This window comes from Loxodonta africana, chromosome 21, assembly GCF_030014295.1.
Source record: "Loxodonta africana isolate mLoxAfr1 chromosome 21, mLoxAfr1.hap2, whole genome shotgun sequence".
NCBI lineage: Eukaryota > Metazoa > Chordata > Mammalia > Proboscidea > Elephantidae > Loxodonta > Loxodonta africana.
In genome coordinates, this window is record NC_087362.1 from 35,999,530 (window position 1) to 36,016,290 (window position 16,761).

Here is a 16,761-nt window from a genome sequence, read left to right on the forward strand (position 1 = left end):
TGGCAGAGTGGGGTGCCTCCAGGCACTTACCGGTAGAGCTAAATAGCTTTGAATCACTTGCCCAAGCAGGGCAGACACGAGGCCAACCCAAGAGGCCAAGGAATCAGGAAACAAGCTGAAGAGACAAGGAACACAAAAAGCAGAGCTGCCTCAATCTCAAAGGGTTGGGCCATGGGTAGGGGTCTCCAAGTGTGGAGCCATGTCCTCTAGGGTTCAAAGGGTGGGGCTACAGCCTCCTAGGTTTCAGAGAGCCAGGTCTTCACCAACTTAGTTCCGAGTGTGGGGCTGAGCTTCACAAGTGCCAGCGGGATCAGCCAGATCTGCACCCAAAGCTGAGGGGGCAGGGCTGTCATGCCCAAGGAGCAGAAATGGGGCCTGCCAGGGCCAGGGGGTAGGGTTGCCACTCATATGGACTAGAAGAATGGGGCCACCCAAATGCAAGGGAGCAGAGTTGCCGTTCCAGTGGGCCTGGAAGGCAGAGCTGAAGCCCAAGGCCAAGGGGCCTTTACCCAGAACCCAGAGCGAGTGGCCAACACCCAGAGTCTGGAGGGCCTGGCCATTGCCTAAATAGTTTCAGAGAACAGAGGATTCTTTTCAAGCTTTGAGAGCTAATGTAATGTGTACTGCTGACTTGCTTGGTACCTGTTATCCCTTCTTTCCCTCCAGTTTCTCCCATTTGTAATGGAAATGTCCACCTTGTGCTCTTTCTGTCATTGTACTTTGGAAGCCAATAACTTGTATTCTAGATCTCACAGATCAAGAGGAATTTTGCAGATGAGATTTTGAACTTGGAGTTGATTTAAGAGTTCTGGAATGATATGTGAATGTGTTTTACCTGTGGCAAGGACATGAATTTTGGGGGGGCCAAAGGGTGGAATGTTGTGAATTAAATTGTACCTCTAAAAATGTGTTTCAGCTTGGGGCTAGGCCATGATTCCTGGTGTTGTGTGGTTGTCTACCATTTTGTGATCTGACATGATCACACTATGTATTATAAATCCTAATCTCTATGATATTAATGAGGCAGGATTAGAGGCAGTTATGTTAATGGGGCAAGACTTAATCTACAGGATTAGGTTGTAACTTGAGTCAGTCTCTTCTGCAATATAAAAGAGACAATCAAGCAGAGGAGCGGGACCTCGTTTCACCAAGAGAGAAGAGTGTGCCCTTTGGGCCTGGGGTCCCTCCACTGAGAAACTCATAGCCCCAAGGAAAGATTGATGACAGGGGCCTTCCCTCAGAGCTGATAGAGAAAGCCTTCCCCTGGAACTGGCACCCTGAATTTGGACTTCTAGCCTCCTAGATTGTGAGAGAATAAATTTCTGCTTGTTAAAGCCACCTATTTGTGTTATTTCTGTTACAGCAGCACTAGATAACTAAGACATATGCTCTGGCATGCTCCATTATATTTTGGTGTGGCATTGTCAAGGGCAGAGCTGAACCATTTGATCACTCACCACTACCCTCAGTCATGAGATGGAACTCCTGGGAAAATGAGGGAGGCCAGGTGGAAGAATAAAGCTATTTGAGTTTTCTGCAACTCTAGATTGGGAAATGTAGTTGCTGACAATTGTTTTGTTTTTGCAGTTCATGCAAAGGGGACTAGACTTGGAAACCAAGCAGCAGCTAGAAGAAGAAGAAAAGAAAATCATTAGCGAAGAGCACTGGTACTTGGATTTGCCAGAGCTTAAAGAGAAAGAGTAAGTCCGATAGAATTTTTTGTTGATGATGCCTTAGGCAGTCAGCAGGAAATCCCTGTGAATGCTATTTATCATTCCAGTGGCATAAAACCCACAAATAGTGTCTGTTCAGCTTCTTGAGTTAGCCTGGCGAATAGTTTTCTAAAACTATTAAATCTATGGGGTTTTACTTGGACTTACATATCTTTATTAACCCCCAGCCATCATTTATAACATCATTGTCCCTTTTTCACACTGAATAAAGGAATCTAGCCTATATGTCTGTTAGTCACAGGGGACCTTTTAATGAGAAATTGTAATTTGCTCCTCTGTTGAATTAACTTCCGGAGATTAGGTGTGCACTTCAGGCATCTCCTGTTTTATTTCAGTAGCTGAAAGTTCTTCGTTAGATACAGTTGCTTAAGGGCAGGTCAGGAGTTTTGTTTTTTGGGTTTTTTTTTTATTCTTTTTTTCCTTAATCATTACTACCTTTAATACTAATGATATTAACTAACGTTTCCTGAGCCTTAACCGTTAAGTGCTCAGCTGCTAACCGAAAGGTTGGGAGTTTGAACCCACCTGGCGACTCCGAGGGAGAAAGACCTGCCAGTCTGCTTCCGTAAAGATTACATGGGGCAATTCTACACTGCCACATGGGGTCACTGTGAGTCAGAATCAACTCTACAGCACCCATCCACAACAACATCGTGTATGCCAGGAACTGTACTGAGCACTTTACGTCTCTTAATTCATTAATCCTCACAGCAAATTTAAGAGCTGGCTGTCATCATTACATCCATTTTATAGTTTATACGAAACTGAAGCTTAGAGAAGGTAACTTCCCCCGAGTCAACCCACTAGTTGTTGCTGAAGCTGGCATGACTCACTGGACCATCTCTCTTCCACCTCCAAGCTTGGTTGGTATTTGGTATGTAATTTCAAGTGAAGGAGTGGTGGATTCACATTACTCATTAATTGATCTACATTTTTCTGGCAGCTATCAGTCATTTCTTCCTGATACTTTTCATGCGTTACTAAGCTCTGTGGTATGGTAGTTTTACTCAAACTTTTTTGACCTGACTGAAGGTACCCATCACTATCTTTAGGCACATTTATGTTTTTTCTCTCTGTACCTTTTAATTTTTTTTTTGTTTTTAACATGTTATACTCCCTTATTCATTTTGGCCGATTTTATCTGGATCTCACTTTATCTGGAAGCTTAGATGTCCTTCTCTAAAGACAAAATGTATACCACCAGAAGGGATGGAAGGCAGGTGCTTTCTCTCCTTCACTTGCTTCCCAGAAGGAAGCAAGGTGTGAGTAAGGAGAGGGAAGATAATACCAGAGAAGGGACTGTTACTGGAGCTGTGATTTAAGTTTGTACCTTGACTAAACTTGCATAAAATGTCCCAGATTTTTTGTTACTCATTTTTATTAAAGGGCAGTGTGGTTCCTATCTCATTTTCAGTATTTTTTTTTTCTAACATAGCATATTGTTCCCACAAAATGCCTTTCAGATTTTTCCTTTTTGCTATCACTCAGTGTCTTAGATATCTGTCTAGTGCTGCTATAACAGAAGAACGACAAATGGGTGACTTTAACAAACGGAAATTTATTTTCTCACAGTTTAGTAGGCTAGAAATTTGAATTCAGGGTGCTGGCTCTAGGGGAAGGTTTTCTGTCTCTTTTGGCTCTGAGAGGGCATCCTTATTTCTTGGTTCCTTGGTGATCATCATGTGGTATGGCATCTGTCTTCCCCCATCTCTGCTTGCTTCTCTATGCCTAATCTCTTTTTTATTCTCAAAGGTGATTGACTTAAAACACCCTACACTGATATGGCCTCTTAACAAAACAAAGAAAACTCATTCACAATTGAAATTATAACCACAAGTATAAAAAATCAAACCCGTTGCCACCCAGTCAATTCCAACTCATAGTGCCCCTATAGGACAGACTAGAAGTACCCTGTAGGGTTTCCAAGGCTGTAATCTTTACAGAAGCAGACTGCTAACATTTTTCTCATGCAAAGTGGTTGGTGGGTTCCAACTGCTGACCTTTTAGTTGGCAGCCAAGCGCCTCACCACTGCACCACCGGGGCTCCAGCCACAGGTATGAAAACCAAAAACCCACTGCTGTTGAGTCAGTTCTGACTCATAGCAACAGATTTCTGAGGCTGTAAATCTCTACAGAAGCAGACTGCCACATCTTTCTCCTGCAGAGCTGCTGGTGGTTTTGAACTGCCAAACTTTTGGTAGCAGTCAATCACTTTAACCACAGGGGTTAGGATTTACAACATGTATTTGGGGGAGAAACAATTCAATCTGTAGCACTCAGCATCCTATTTATGACTGTGTGTGTATCAGTTCAGGATGTTAGCAGGAAAAGATGGGTGATTTGTGGAGAGTATAATAGAGACTGCCCAGGTTGGGCAGAGCATAGGGGGGCCATTAGGGTAGTGCAACACCCCGTGGCTTGCATAAGTGGGAGTACTTTCCACTCTGGGTCTGGAGGGTCAAGAGGAGAGGGTGGTTACTGATTCCGGAGACAGCCTGTATGGAACAAGCCATCACTCAAAAGCTGCTCTCTTAAAGGAGAATGAAGAACACCAAGGTCACACGACAACTAAAAGCCCAAGAGACAGAAAGGGCCACATGAACCAGAGACCTACATCATCCTGAGACCAGAAGAACTAGTTGGTGCCTGGCTACAATTGATGACTGCCCTGACAGGGAGCACAACAGAGAACCCCTGAGGGAGCAGGAGATCAGTGGGATGCAGACCCCAAATTCTCATAAAAAGACCAGACTTAATGGTCTGACTGAGACTAGAGGAATCCCGGCAGCCATGGTCCCCAAACCTTCTGTTGGCACAGGACGGGAACCATCCCCGAAGACAATTCATCAGACATGAAAGGGACTGGACAGTGGGTAGGAGAGAGATGCTGATGAAGAGTGAGCTAATAATATCAGGTGGACACTTGAGACTGTGTTGGCATCTCCTGTCTGGAGGGGGGATGGGAGGATAGAGAGAGTGGGAAGCTGGCAAAATTGTCACGAAGGGAGAGACTGGAAGGGCTGACTCATTAGGGGGAGAGCAAGTGGGAGTACGGAGTAAGATGTATGTAAACTTATATGTGACAGACTGACTTGAATTGTAAACGTTCACTTGAAGCTCAATAAAAGTTAATAAAAAAAAAGCTGCTCTCTTTAGTCCAGGGCATGGCAGCCTGTGGTAATCCCACAGGATGGGAGCTAAGTGCCCAAGCTCCCCTGCCCCATACATACCCACACCTTCTGCCAGTGCGTCTCATTGTATGAGCCTGACTGGAATCTAGCCTGCAAAGTAGCCCATTATCATATTACATTCAGATCAGCCTCCCAGAGGATAGAGCAGGGTGAAGGGGCAAGTGGATCTGGGGGAGTAAATGGAAGACGGGAAGAAGTGCTCTCTGTGTATGTGTGGGCTTGTTTTGTGTGTGTGTTTAACACTCTGAGTGGGGTGAGGTGGAGTGATTTATCAAGAGCATGGGCTCTGGATTAGGCACACCTGAGTTTGATACCCAGCTCTGCCACTTGCTTACTATATAACTTTGGGCAAGTTACTTAGTCTGTGTTTTGTCACTTATAAATTGCATATGATAATAGTATCTGTCATATCCATTATGAGAAAGAGAAGCGATAATATTTGCAAACAGTTGCCATGGTGCTAGGCATAAAGCATAATAAATGTTGGCAGTACATGTATTTCCTTGTACTTGCGTATTATAAAATTCACTTGGTCATTTTTGCTCATTTGTGTTGGTGAATCTTTTTACTAGTTGTCATCTCTGAACTATTCCAAGGCTAGCATGTATATGCTCTCAAATCAAGCAGTTGCCTTTGTAAACATCACCTGTATCAGTGATAACAATTAGGACTATTCAGTGTTATACCTCCTCCCAGGGGACACACATAGCTAGTGACTGTTCTGTGTAAGAGTATGAGGGCCCGGTGGCTTTGGCTCAGTTTGGAAAAACTCAAGGGCTTTTCTAACTCCAGAGTTTCTTGCAGGTGGCTGAGGCCATGTGTAAGTACATTGCAGATCAACTTCTCCCGCTGCCCAGTCCTGCCTTTCTCATTTCCAGAGAGGGGCGACTCCCAAAAGACACTCCCCAGTAAAACTTCTGCATATAACTATGTCTCAGAGGAACGTGATACATGACACCAGTATAAATTCCAGGAGTAGAAATTGTCAAGAACATGAGGGATCTGAGACGTTACCCTACATGCAAACAAGTTAGTCTGTCAGATTCATGGATGCTGGAAGAAGACATGAGACTCCTCAGTCAAAGGACTTTATTTCTCACAGCACAGTAAGCAGCATGAGCATCATGTTTGTACCATTTCCCCTTTGTCCCCAAGTCTCATGGGAATGATGCGGAAGGGCTCAAGTGAATGCAGCACACGCCATGGGTTTGCATCACAGATAAGGAATCTTGATCTTAGGAATCCGGAACCTTTGATAATGGACTGCAAGCAAATGTGTCCTTTGCCTCAGCAGGAGACGTTTTTATAATATTGGGTGGTAAGGAAATATGCCCTTTGCTCTAGAGAGAGAGATTATATCTTCCAAGGCTGTTCACCATATAAATAACTTGAAAAGACGATCTGGAACAAAAGGGTAATGCCTTGCTCTGAAGGTAGGGGCAGAAATGCAAGAGATCCATGGAGAATTTTTTTCCCCAACAGTAAGCAGTAGTAAGTTTTGCCATATTTGCCATCCATATTATTTGTAGCTTTGGGCAAGTCTGTTTTTTTCCTGAGCAGTAGTTTTCCTCATCTGTAAAATGAGTCTTGAAATAGATGGTTTCCTGGATGTTTTAACTCTAAAATGGAAACAAATGGGATCACAGCCCTATACTTTCTCTTGTTCATTGTCTGAAAATGGTTAAGGATTTTGTCCTGTTTGTACTTGGTTACAATGGGAGTAGTCATAAGGACTACTCCCTTATGGCCAAGAGTGGGATAGTCTGCTTTATTTTTATCCATTGTATAGCGTAAGTCTTGTGTTTGTTCATTATCCAGCACACTCTCTAGAATGTAATCCCTTTGAGAGCAGAAGTTCCTTATTCATGAATGTTTTAGAACAGTGTGTGGCACACAGTTTGATTTAATGAGTATTTGCTGAGTGAGTGAATGAATGACTCTTGATGAGAAGTAGAACCTACCTTTCTCCAAAGAAGCCCCAAAGGCCAGGTGATTACCTTCCTATTATCCTCTGTGATTTATAGCTGAATTGTAGTCAGAGAAAGTCACCTGGGTTTGTGGGGTATGAACTGGTGTCTTGGAGGAGAAGCCCCTTTGGAGGTCATAGTGTTCACATCTGCATCTTGTTTCTGGTGCCTTCCCTGGTATCAGCATTGTTTTACTAGGGTGGTCCTGTAGCATGATTTTGGTTTGATTCAATGACCAGCCACCCTTATCTCTGCCTGTTTTCAATTTCTGGCCATTCAGCTTTCCCAGTGATTCTGTAAAGCCCCACTTCCTTTTAAGAAATTCCTTCTTTGCTTAAATCACCCAGAGTCGGTTTTTGGTGCTTATAACTGAGAACTCTGAATAATGCACTCTCTTAAAACTGCCCTGGGCTCTGATCTCCCTCTGCCTCTCCTAGATATTTAATCAGAACTTGGTCGGGGGATAGGAAAGTCAAGGAGACTGCTTTGACTTTGGAAAATTCCAGATTGTTATAAATATTGTAGGTCTCCACATTATGTAGGCAAGTTAAAAGTCGAGTTTAGAAGATGCTGTGCCACCAGCCTGCAGTTCTCGTTTTCCAATACCTTTGCTGGCCAAATTAATCAGGTTTTATTTTTAGTCTTGGTTAGAAATCTTACCATATTTTTACTTGACTCTACCAAGAGCCATAAGATTGATTTTTCAAGTGTTGACTTTTATTTGCCGTGCTTTGTTCTAAGTAGACATGCTATTAATGTAAGCTTATTTTGTCCACTTAGGAGTTTCATAATAGAAGAGCAGAGCTTCTCATTCTGTGAAGATCTTCTGTATGGAAGAATGTCATTCAGAGGATTTAATCCTGAGGTTGAGGTATTAAATATAGTTGCTTCAAATTTAAAGATTTTCCAATTGAATTCTTTCTGCTAATAATTGGGTTAGGTTTTTCCCCACCAGGTTACCATTTCTCCTCATTATATAGAAAATAACAAGTCTTGAAATATTGCCGTAGCTATTTTAAGGAATTGCAGACGTTGCAGTCTAGTTTTTTGGTAGGGCTGAGTGGATAATTTAATATTGCTGTGTACAGCCCCTGACAGTGCCACCATAAGTGAGAGTCTCCACTCAGGTCTCTCACAGGAGCATCAGGTTTTTATTCATGTGATCCCATTAGGAAAAATTATTTCCTGACATTTATAAATATACTTTTTCTAATGGGAAAATCTTACTAAAAACTGTGTAATTTGACGTTGTAACAGGCAGGTTTTAACCCAAGCTTGTAAATAGGCTTTTAAATGAATCCTCTGAAGTTTGTTTGAAAAGTGGAGATTTGCCTTGTAACTAAGCTGTTTGTTTGACTTTTCTTGGCTCAGCTTTATAGGAAAGCACTGACCTTCATTTAGCAAATATTTTTAGAGTTTTGGCTCATATGTTGAAAGTCATCAGGGACCTGACCAATGAAAAGGATGTATGTGATGTAAGTCGTCAGTTTTGTGACTATCACTTGAAGGCAGTTTCTCAGCGTTGGCACTGTTGACATTTGAATTAGATCAGCCTTTGTGATAGGGCTGTTCTGTGCACTGTAGAATATTTAGCAACATCTCTGGCCTCTACCCACTAGATGGGAGTAGCAGCTCTAGTTGCGACAACCAAAGATATCTCCAGCCGTTGACAGACATCCCCTGGGGGACAAAATCATCCCAGTTAAGAATCGCTGCTCTAAGGATGCCTATATTAGTCAGAGCCACGGTTATCTAAAATAATTGCCAAAGTTTATTTAAAGATTATAGGTTGTATTATGGATTGAATTATGTCCCCCCAAAAATGTGTGTATCAGTTTGGCTGGGACATGATTCCCGGTATTGTGTGATTTTCCTGTACGTTGTAAATCCTGCCTCTATGATGTTAATGAGGGAGGACGGGCAGCAGTTGTGCTAGTGAGGCAAGACTCAATCTACAAAATTGGATTGTATCTTGTGGCAGTCTCTTGAGATATAAAAGAAAGAAGCGAGCACAGAGGGTGGCCTCATACCACCAAGAAGGCAGTGCCAAGCAGAGCACATGCTTTAGACCCGGGGGTCCTGCACAGAGAAGCTCCTAGTCTGGGGGAGGATTGATGAGAAGGCCAACAGAGAGAGAAAGCCTTGCCCTGGAGCTGACACCCTGAATTTGGACTTTTAGCCCAGTAGACTATAAGAAAATAAATTTCTGTTTGTCAAAGCCATTCACTTGTGGTATTTCTGTTATAGCACCACTAGATGACTAAGACAGTTCAGTTTTCTTTTTTTCCCTTTTTTGAGGTGTGTGATAATTAAGGCGTTATACGTACTTTACACAAAGTCAGGACTGAAAGTGTTTGTTTTTAATGTATACTTTCTTTGCTTTGACCTGCTTAAAGCTTTATATTAGGAAGTGAAAGAAGATAGTAAGTAAAGAAAGAAAAAAAAAAACAGGGATTATGTGTTTTTGGTACCCAAAGAATAGGGCTTTGGGTAGGCAGACACTCTAAAATGTGTCTCGTACACTGGGGAGAGAACCAGTATGGCCCTCAGAACTTGATGTTGGTAGGAGGTTATTAGAAAGTGACTTTAATTACTGGCGTTCTGTAACATTGAATGCATTCTCTTTAGGGAAGAGTTTTAAACTCCTGAGCTTCAAGACTTACACTGTCTTAAATTGTGAGAAAGGTTCAATTTTCCTGGTAATGAAAAAAATGATACCGACTTAAAAGCATTATGTCATAGCAAGGTGTGTTGAGAGCACACATTTGTTTTTTTGTACACGTTTCTAGTGACAGCTAGCATCAGCCATTCTGGTTGCCTTAGAGTCGACTCCAACTCATGGAGACCCCCGTGTGTGTCAGAGTAGATCTGTGCTCCATAGGGTTTTCGATGACTGATATTTTGTAAGTGGGTTGTCAGGTCTTTCTTCTAAGGTGCATCTGGATGGACTCAAACCTACAATCTTTTGGTTAACAACTAAGCACATTGACCATTTGTACCACTGCAGTGCAATTAATTACTTTTGTGTGTGGCCTTTCTAGCCATGGTCTTGTAACTCTCACCCAGGTGATTGGGCAGGACTGTGTCATGGGGTAGTTGTAGCCTACCAAGGAAATTGGTTAGTTTTGTCTTAAAAGAGAGCCAATTCCAGAGCAAGGAGAAGGATCCTACTACCACCAAAGAACAGCCAGGAATGGAGAGCGCATCCTTTGGATCCAGAATCCCTGTGCTGAGAAACTCCTGGAAGCAGGAGACCGAGAGAGAGAACTATAATCCCCAAGACGGTGAGAAGCGGTGGGAGGGGAGACCCAGCAGCAGGAGGCAGCGCAGTGGACTTCCTGGCCCATGGAGAGAGAAAGCTGAGTGCCTTTGGGGAGAGGTCTAGGGCCAGGGAGAGGTGTGTCTGTGGAAGAGGCTGTCCTCACAGAAGAACTGCATTCTGAGCGTTCCTGAGCCTGAATTGTAGTTGTTACTTCCCTAATAAACCCCATAATCATGAGTATGGTCTGTGAGTTCTTTGTGGCCATTGCAATGAATTATCAAACCCAGCAGAGAAGTAGAGGGCTATGCGAGGGACCGTTGGTGTCAGAATTAGTAAAGATGGCAGAGAAAGGAAGCCTGTCTGGCCTTCACTTCATGAGAGTCAGCCTTTCACTGTTGATCTTGGTTCTTCTTCCCCCTTGTGGGGTTGGAGGAGGTCAGACGCTACCCCCAAGCTGTTTATACAACCACCTAGGGACTCCAACATCTAGCACAAAGTTTATTCATTCCGTAAATACTTATTCTCTGCCTGCAGTCTGTCAGTCTCCTCTAGGTGCTGGAAATGCTGCAGGAAGCCAAACTCCCTGCCCTTATGGAGCTTGTATTTCTGAGATTATTTTTATGTTCAGTCCTTTAAAGTTCGGAAAACTAATTGGGACTACTCTGCTTTCCCCTTCTCACTATTTTCCCCTTGGCTGTAAAGAAGTTATTGATATTTAAAAAAAAAAAAAAAAAAATCTGTCAAAAGATAACCATTAGAAAAGGTTAATGTAAAAATGAAGTCCTGATATATGCTACAGCGTGAATGAACCTTGAAAACATTATGATGAATAACGTCAGTCACAAAAGGACAAATAACATATGATCTCACTTATACGAAATAGCTAGAATAGGCAAATGTATAGAAATTAAAGTTTAGTAGTGGTTACCAGGGATGGGAGGGACGGGGAAAGGGTGAGTCATTGTTTAAGAAGCAGTAAGTTTCTGTTAATGATGATGGAAAATTCAGCAACAGATGGTGGTGGTGTTTGCCCAAGATAATTAATTGGTGTCGCTGAATTTTACATGGGAAGATGTTGATTTGGCAAATGTTGTGTTATCTATATTTTTTACAACAATTAAGAAAAGGTTTGCGTGTGAGAACAAGATAAAGGATAGACCTGTGGTACGTTATCCACCTCATGTTTGGGGGATGAGGGTAAGATATCAATTCTCTCTGTCATTCCTAGGCTACCCTTCTAGCCATTACTTCTGTCTAGTAATTTGCTGTTGCCTACCTTCCCCCACCCAAAAGAATTTAAATTTACTGTTTACTATAGTACGTCTTCCATTGGTTCAAAGATGGGAAATTTAGAGGGAATCTTATAGATTTTTTTTTCTTCCCCCTCTTACTGGAGTGTGATGATGGCGTGCCTACTTTAGATATGTTGTTGCCAACTGCCATCGAATCGATTCCATTACAGTGGAACAAAATGCTGTCAGTCTTGCGCCATGCTCATTGTCAGTTGTATATCAGACTGTTGTGATTCATATGGTTTTCGTTGGCTAATTTTCAGAAGTAAATCACCAGGCCTTTCTTCCTAGTCTGTCTTAGTTTAGAAGCTCTGCTGAAACCTGTTCAGAATCACAGGAACACACAAGCCTCCACTGACAGACAGGTAGGTGGTAGCTGTGCATGAGGTACATTGGCAAGGAATCAAACACATGAAAGGCAAGAATCCTACCACTGAGCCACTATCTTAGCCTGGGTTCTCTAGAGAAGCAAAACTAATAAAGCATATAAATAGATATATAGAGAGATTTATATCAAGGAAATGGCTCAGCCAGATGTACAGACTGGAATGTCCCAATTCCGTAGGTCAGGCTAGAGGCTTCTCTTGATTGATGTAGCTGCAGCGTCTGGCGAACCCAAGATCAGCAGGCCAGAGAGCAGGGCTGTTGCTCACAGGCTGCAAAGATCGACGAATCCCAAGATCGCCAGGCAAGACCGCAGATGAGCTGCTAACTCAAGTCCTGAGAACCAGAGGTTGGATGAACAGGAGCCAGCTGTGGGATCCAGAGCAACCAAAAAGCCACCAGCCTTGCCAGTATGTCTACTTATATTTGATGCAATCCACACGCCCAAGGAAACTCCCTTCCAACTGATTGGCTACTCACAGCAGATCATGGGGGTGATCACAATGTCACACGACTGCCAAACCACTGAGAATCATGACCCAGCCAAATTGACACAGAGTCTTAACCATCACTGTCTACCCCTTGTCAACGTGGCATCTGTACACATCTCCCTTAAACCATGTATATTCTCTGAATAAAGTCATACTTGTGCCTAACATGATACAAGGAACACACACACAAAGCAGAAATCCTCAACAATTGTAATCCTCGTTTCTGAATCTAGTCATGTGGTCATAACATATTTAGGACTACCTTCTTCCACCACCCATTCCATATTCCCTTTGCCTTCAGCAAACACCTCAGCTGGTCATGGTTCTTTGCATAGTGGGGTGACCCAAACCTCCTTTCTTGAAGGACCTGGGTCATTAGTACTCATGTCAAAAATGAGTTGCTGTAGTTTTCCATTGACTTTAATCACAGGGCATGGTAGTAATAAGAGATGCCCTAAGCGATCTCCTGCATTCCAGACATACTCTTCTTTACGTCCATTATGTAATATCAATGTGATTTCCCCTTGGTAATCAGGGTGAGTCACACCAGCCAGTATGGTAACTTCCTTCTTCGCCTTTTGATCCAGAGGCATAAGGAGCCCAAACTGGCCAGGTGGCATTCTTAGCTTCCAGTTCAATGGAATCAGTGATGTATCTCCAGGTGGGAGCATTCCTCCCTTTGAAACTAAGACCTCTAGACCTGCAGAGCATAACGTTGTGGGGACAGGAAGCAAAAATCTTGTGAGTGGATCACTAGGGGTAATAGTGAGTGGTGCCAGTTCATTTCCATCCCTTGATTCCTGGACCCATGAATCCTGGATATGAGAGAAACTGCACCATATCTTACACACTGGTTTAGAGCATATGCAGCCTCTTGGAGGACATTGTGCCAACTCTGCAAGGTATTGCCACCTAGCTGGCACCATAATTGTGTCTTTAGAAGGCCATTCTATCATTCTATCAAGGCAGCCTCTTTAGAATGTTAGGGGACATGGTAAGACTAGTGAATTCCATGAGTATGGGCCCATTGCTACCCCCGATTTGTTATGAAGTGAGTCCCTTGATCTGAGACGATGGTGTGTGGGATACCATGATGGTGGATAAGTCATTCTTTGAGTCCATAGATGGTAGTTTTGGCAGAAGCACTGTGTGCAGGGAAGGCAAATCCATATCCAGGGTACACATCTGTCTTAGTCATCTAGCACTGCCGTACAGAAATACCATAAGTGGATGGCTTTAACAAAAAGAAGCTTATTTTTTCACAGTCTAGTAGGCTACAAACCCAAATTCAGGGCATCGGCTCCAGGGCAAGGCTTTCTCTCTGTGGGCTCTGGAGGAAGGTCCTTGTCCTCAATCTTCCCCTGGTCGAGTACCATCTCAGGTGCAGGGACCCCATGTCCAGAGGATATGCTCTGCTTCTGATGCTGCTTTCTTGGTGGTATGAGGTCCCCAACACTCTGCTTGTTTCCCTTTCCTTTTATCTTTTGAGAGATAAACGGTGGTGCAGGCCACACCCCAGGGAAACTCCCTTTACACTGGATCAGGGAGCTGACTGAGTAATGGTGGTGTTATGATCCCATTCTAATCCTCTTAACATAAAATTATGATCACAAAATGGAGGACAACCACAGAATTCTGAGAATTACGGCCTTAACCAAGTTAAAACACAATTTTGGGGGGACGTAATTCAATCCATGACAGTGTCTATTCCAGTAAGAACAAAATGCTGCCTTTTCCATGATGGAAGCAGTCCAGTGTAATTAACCTGCTACTGGATTGTTGGCTGATCACCTCAAGGAATGGGCCATATTGGGGACTCAGTGCTAATCCTTGCTGCTGGCAGATTGGGCACTCAGCAGTGGCTGTAGTCAAGTTGGCCTTGGTGAGTGGAAGTCCATGTTGCTGGGCCCATATACAACCTCTATCCCTGCCACCATGGCAGTTTTGTTCATGAGCCCATTGAGCAATGATGGGAGTAGCTGGGGGAAGAGGATGATTGGTTTACACAAAACATCCTATCCACTTGATTGTTAAAATCTTCTCTGAGGTCATCCTTTGGTGAGCATTCACATGAGACACAATTATCTTCACTTCTTTGGCCCATTCAGAGAGGCTTGTCCACATACGTCTTTCTCATAAATCCTCATCTCCAATTTTCCCATCATGTTCCTTCAAAGTCCCTGACCATCCAGCCAAACCATTGTGCATGGCCCATGAATCAGTATACAGTCACACATCTGGCCATTTCTCCTTTCAAGCAAAGTGAACAGCCAGGTACACTATTTGAAGTTCTGCCCATTGGGAGGATTTCCCTTTAACACTGTCCTTAGGGGAACCTCAGAAACAAGCCATAGTGCTGTCACTGCCCACTTTTCTAGTGGTGCCTGCATATCATGCAGAACCATCTGTAAACCAGGCATGAGTTTTCTCTTCCTCAGTCAACTGATCATAAAGAACACCCCATGAGGAAGGTGGAAGGCAGTGTGACAAAAGTGGAGACCGTGGGCATTTGGGCCACTTCCTCATGCAGCTTACTTGTGCCTTCAGATCCCGCTCAGGTCCGATCTCATACATACCACTTCCATTTAAGATGGAGTCCTGCTGTGCACATCTAACTTTATGACTCTGGGGGTCAGACAACACCCAGTTCGTAATGGGCAGCTCAGGCTGCATGGTGACTTGGTGTCCTGTGATTAAGTATTCAGTCTGTATCAGAAGCTGTTGTTCAAAAGGAGAGTTGTTATCTGCAGATGGTGGCAGGGCTTTGCTCCACAATCCTAAGGATCTGAGCTGTTATTCACCAATAGGGGCCTGCCAAAGACTCCAAACAGCATCTCTGCTGCTGACACTCAGGCACCATTGGATCAGCCAGATCATATGGCACAAGGGGCAGAGCGGCTTGCACGGCAGCCTGAACCTGTTGCAGAGCCTTCTCTTGTTCTGGGTACCACTTAAAACTTACAGGTTTTTGAGTCACTTGTTAAATAGGCTGGAGTGGCACACCCAGATGAGGAATATGTTGCCTCTAAAATCCAAAGAGGCCCAGTAGGCATTGTGCCTCCTTTTAGGTGTGGGAGCAGTCAGATGCAATAACTTATGCTTCACTTTGAAGAAATATCTCTGCATGCCCCACATCACTGAACCCCTAGAAATTTCACCGAGGTGGAAGGTGCCTGAATTTTTGTGGGATTAATTTCCCACCCTCTAGCATGCAGCTGTTTTACCCATAAGCCCAGAGTCATTGACACTTCTTCCTTACTAGGTCTGGTCAGTATGTCATCAGTGTAATGAACCAGTGTGACGTCTTGTGGAAGGGAAATGAGATCAAGTTCCCTGAGGTTTAAATTATGACGTAGGGCTGGAGAGTTGATGTAACCCTGAAGTGGTCAACTGAAGGTATATTGCTGGCCTTATCAGCTGAAGCAAACTGCTTCTGATGGTCCTTTGAGACAAGTATGGCGAAAAAGGCATTAGCCAGATCAATAGCTACGTATCACGTACCAGGAGCTGTATTAATTTGCTCAAGCAATGAAACTGCATCTGGAACAACAGCTGCAGTTGAAGACACCACCTGGTTAAGTTTTCAATAATCCTCTGTCATTCTCCAAGATCCATATTTTTTGCACAGGTCACACAGGCATGTTGAATGGGGATTTGTTGGGAATCACCACCCCTGCATTCTTCAAGTCCCTGATGGTGGCAGTAATCTCCGCAATCCCTCCAGGAATGTGGTATTCCTTTTGGTTTACTATTTTCCTAGATAGGGCCACTCTAGTGGCTTCCAGTTGGCTTTTTCTACCATAATAGCCCTTACTCCGTTTGTCAGGGATCCAATGTGGGGATTCTGCCAGTTGCTGAGTATATCTATTCCAGTTATGCATTCCTGAACTGGGGAAATCACTGTAGGATGAGTTTGGGGACTCAGTGGACCTACTGTGAGATAGACATGAGCTAAGACTTCATTAATAACCTGACCTCCATATGACCCCACTCTTGACTGGTAGGTCACAGTGACCTTTTGAGTCTGCTGGAGTTAGTGTCAATTCAGAGCTAGTATCCAGTAATTCCTGAAAAGTCTGATTATTTTCTTTTCCCCAGTGAACAGTCATTTCCATAAAAGGCCGTCAATCCCTTTGGGGAAGGCTGAGAAAAAGATTAACAGTATAAGTTTTTGGCAGCGTATTGGAGTCCTTCGTCAAGGGAACCAAGCCTCCCCTTCATTCCAGGCATTGTGAGACTTCAGACTCACTCAAGTCTGGGAATTGATTGAGGGGCTGTGACTCTACTCTGGCAATTCAAGTTAGACTGCTGTTCACTTGACCTAGAATTCATCTGCTTGTACAGATCAAGTAAATATTTAGTAGATCTCTTATCTCTTTCACTCCTAGGGACACCATGACTAAGTAGCCAACACCGTAAGTCCATTCAAGTCAGACTATTC

At 43.5% G+C, this 16,761-nt stretch overlaps 1 protein-coding gene across 1 annotated transcript in view; it reads left to right on the forward strand.

Moving 5' to 3' along the window:
• MPHOSPH6 (M-phase phosphoprotein 6) overlaps positions 1 to 16,761 on the forward strand; it is a 34,352-nt gene that overhangs the window by 14,773 nt on the left and 2,818 nt on the right. Inside the window, exons 2-3 of the mRNA XM_010597834.3 lie at positions 1,588 to 1,700; positions 7,672 to 7,762. Of these exons, the coding sequence (XP_010596136.3) occupies positions 1,588 to 1,700; positions 7,672 to 7,762 (204 nt within the window). The remainder of the gene's footprint in view (positions 1 to 1,587; positions 1,701 to 7,671; positions 7,763 to 16,761) is intronic.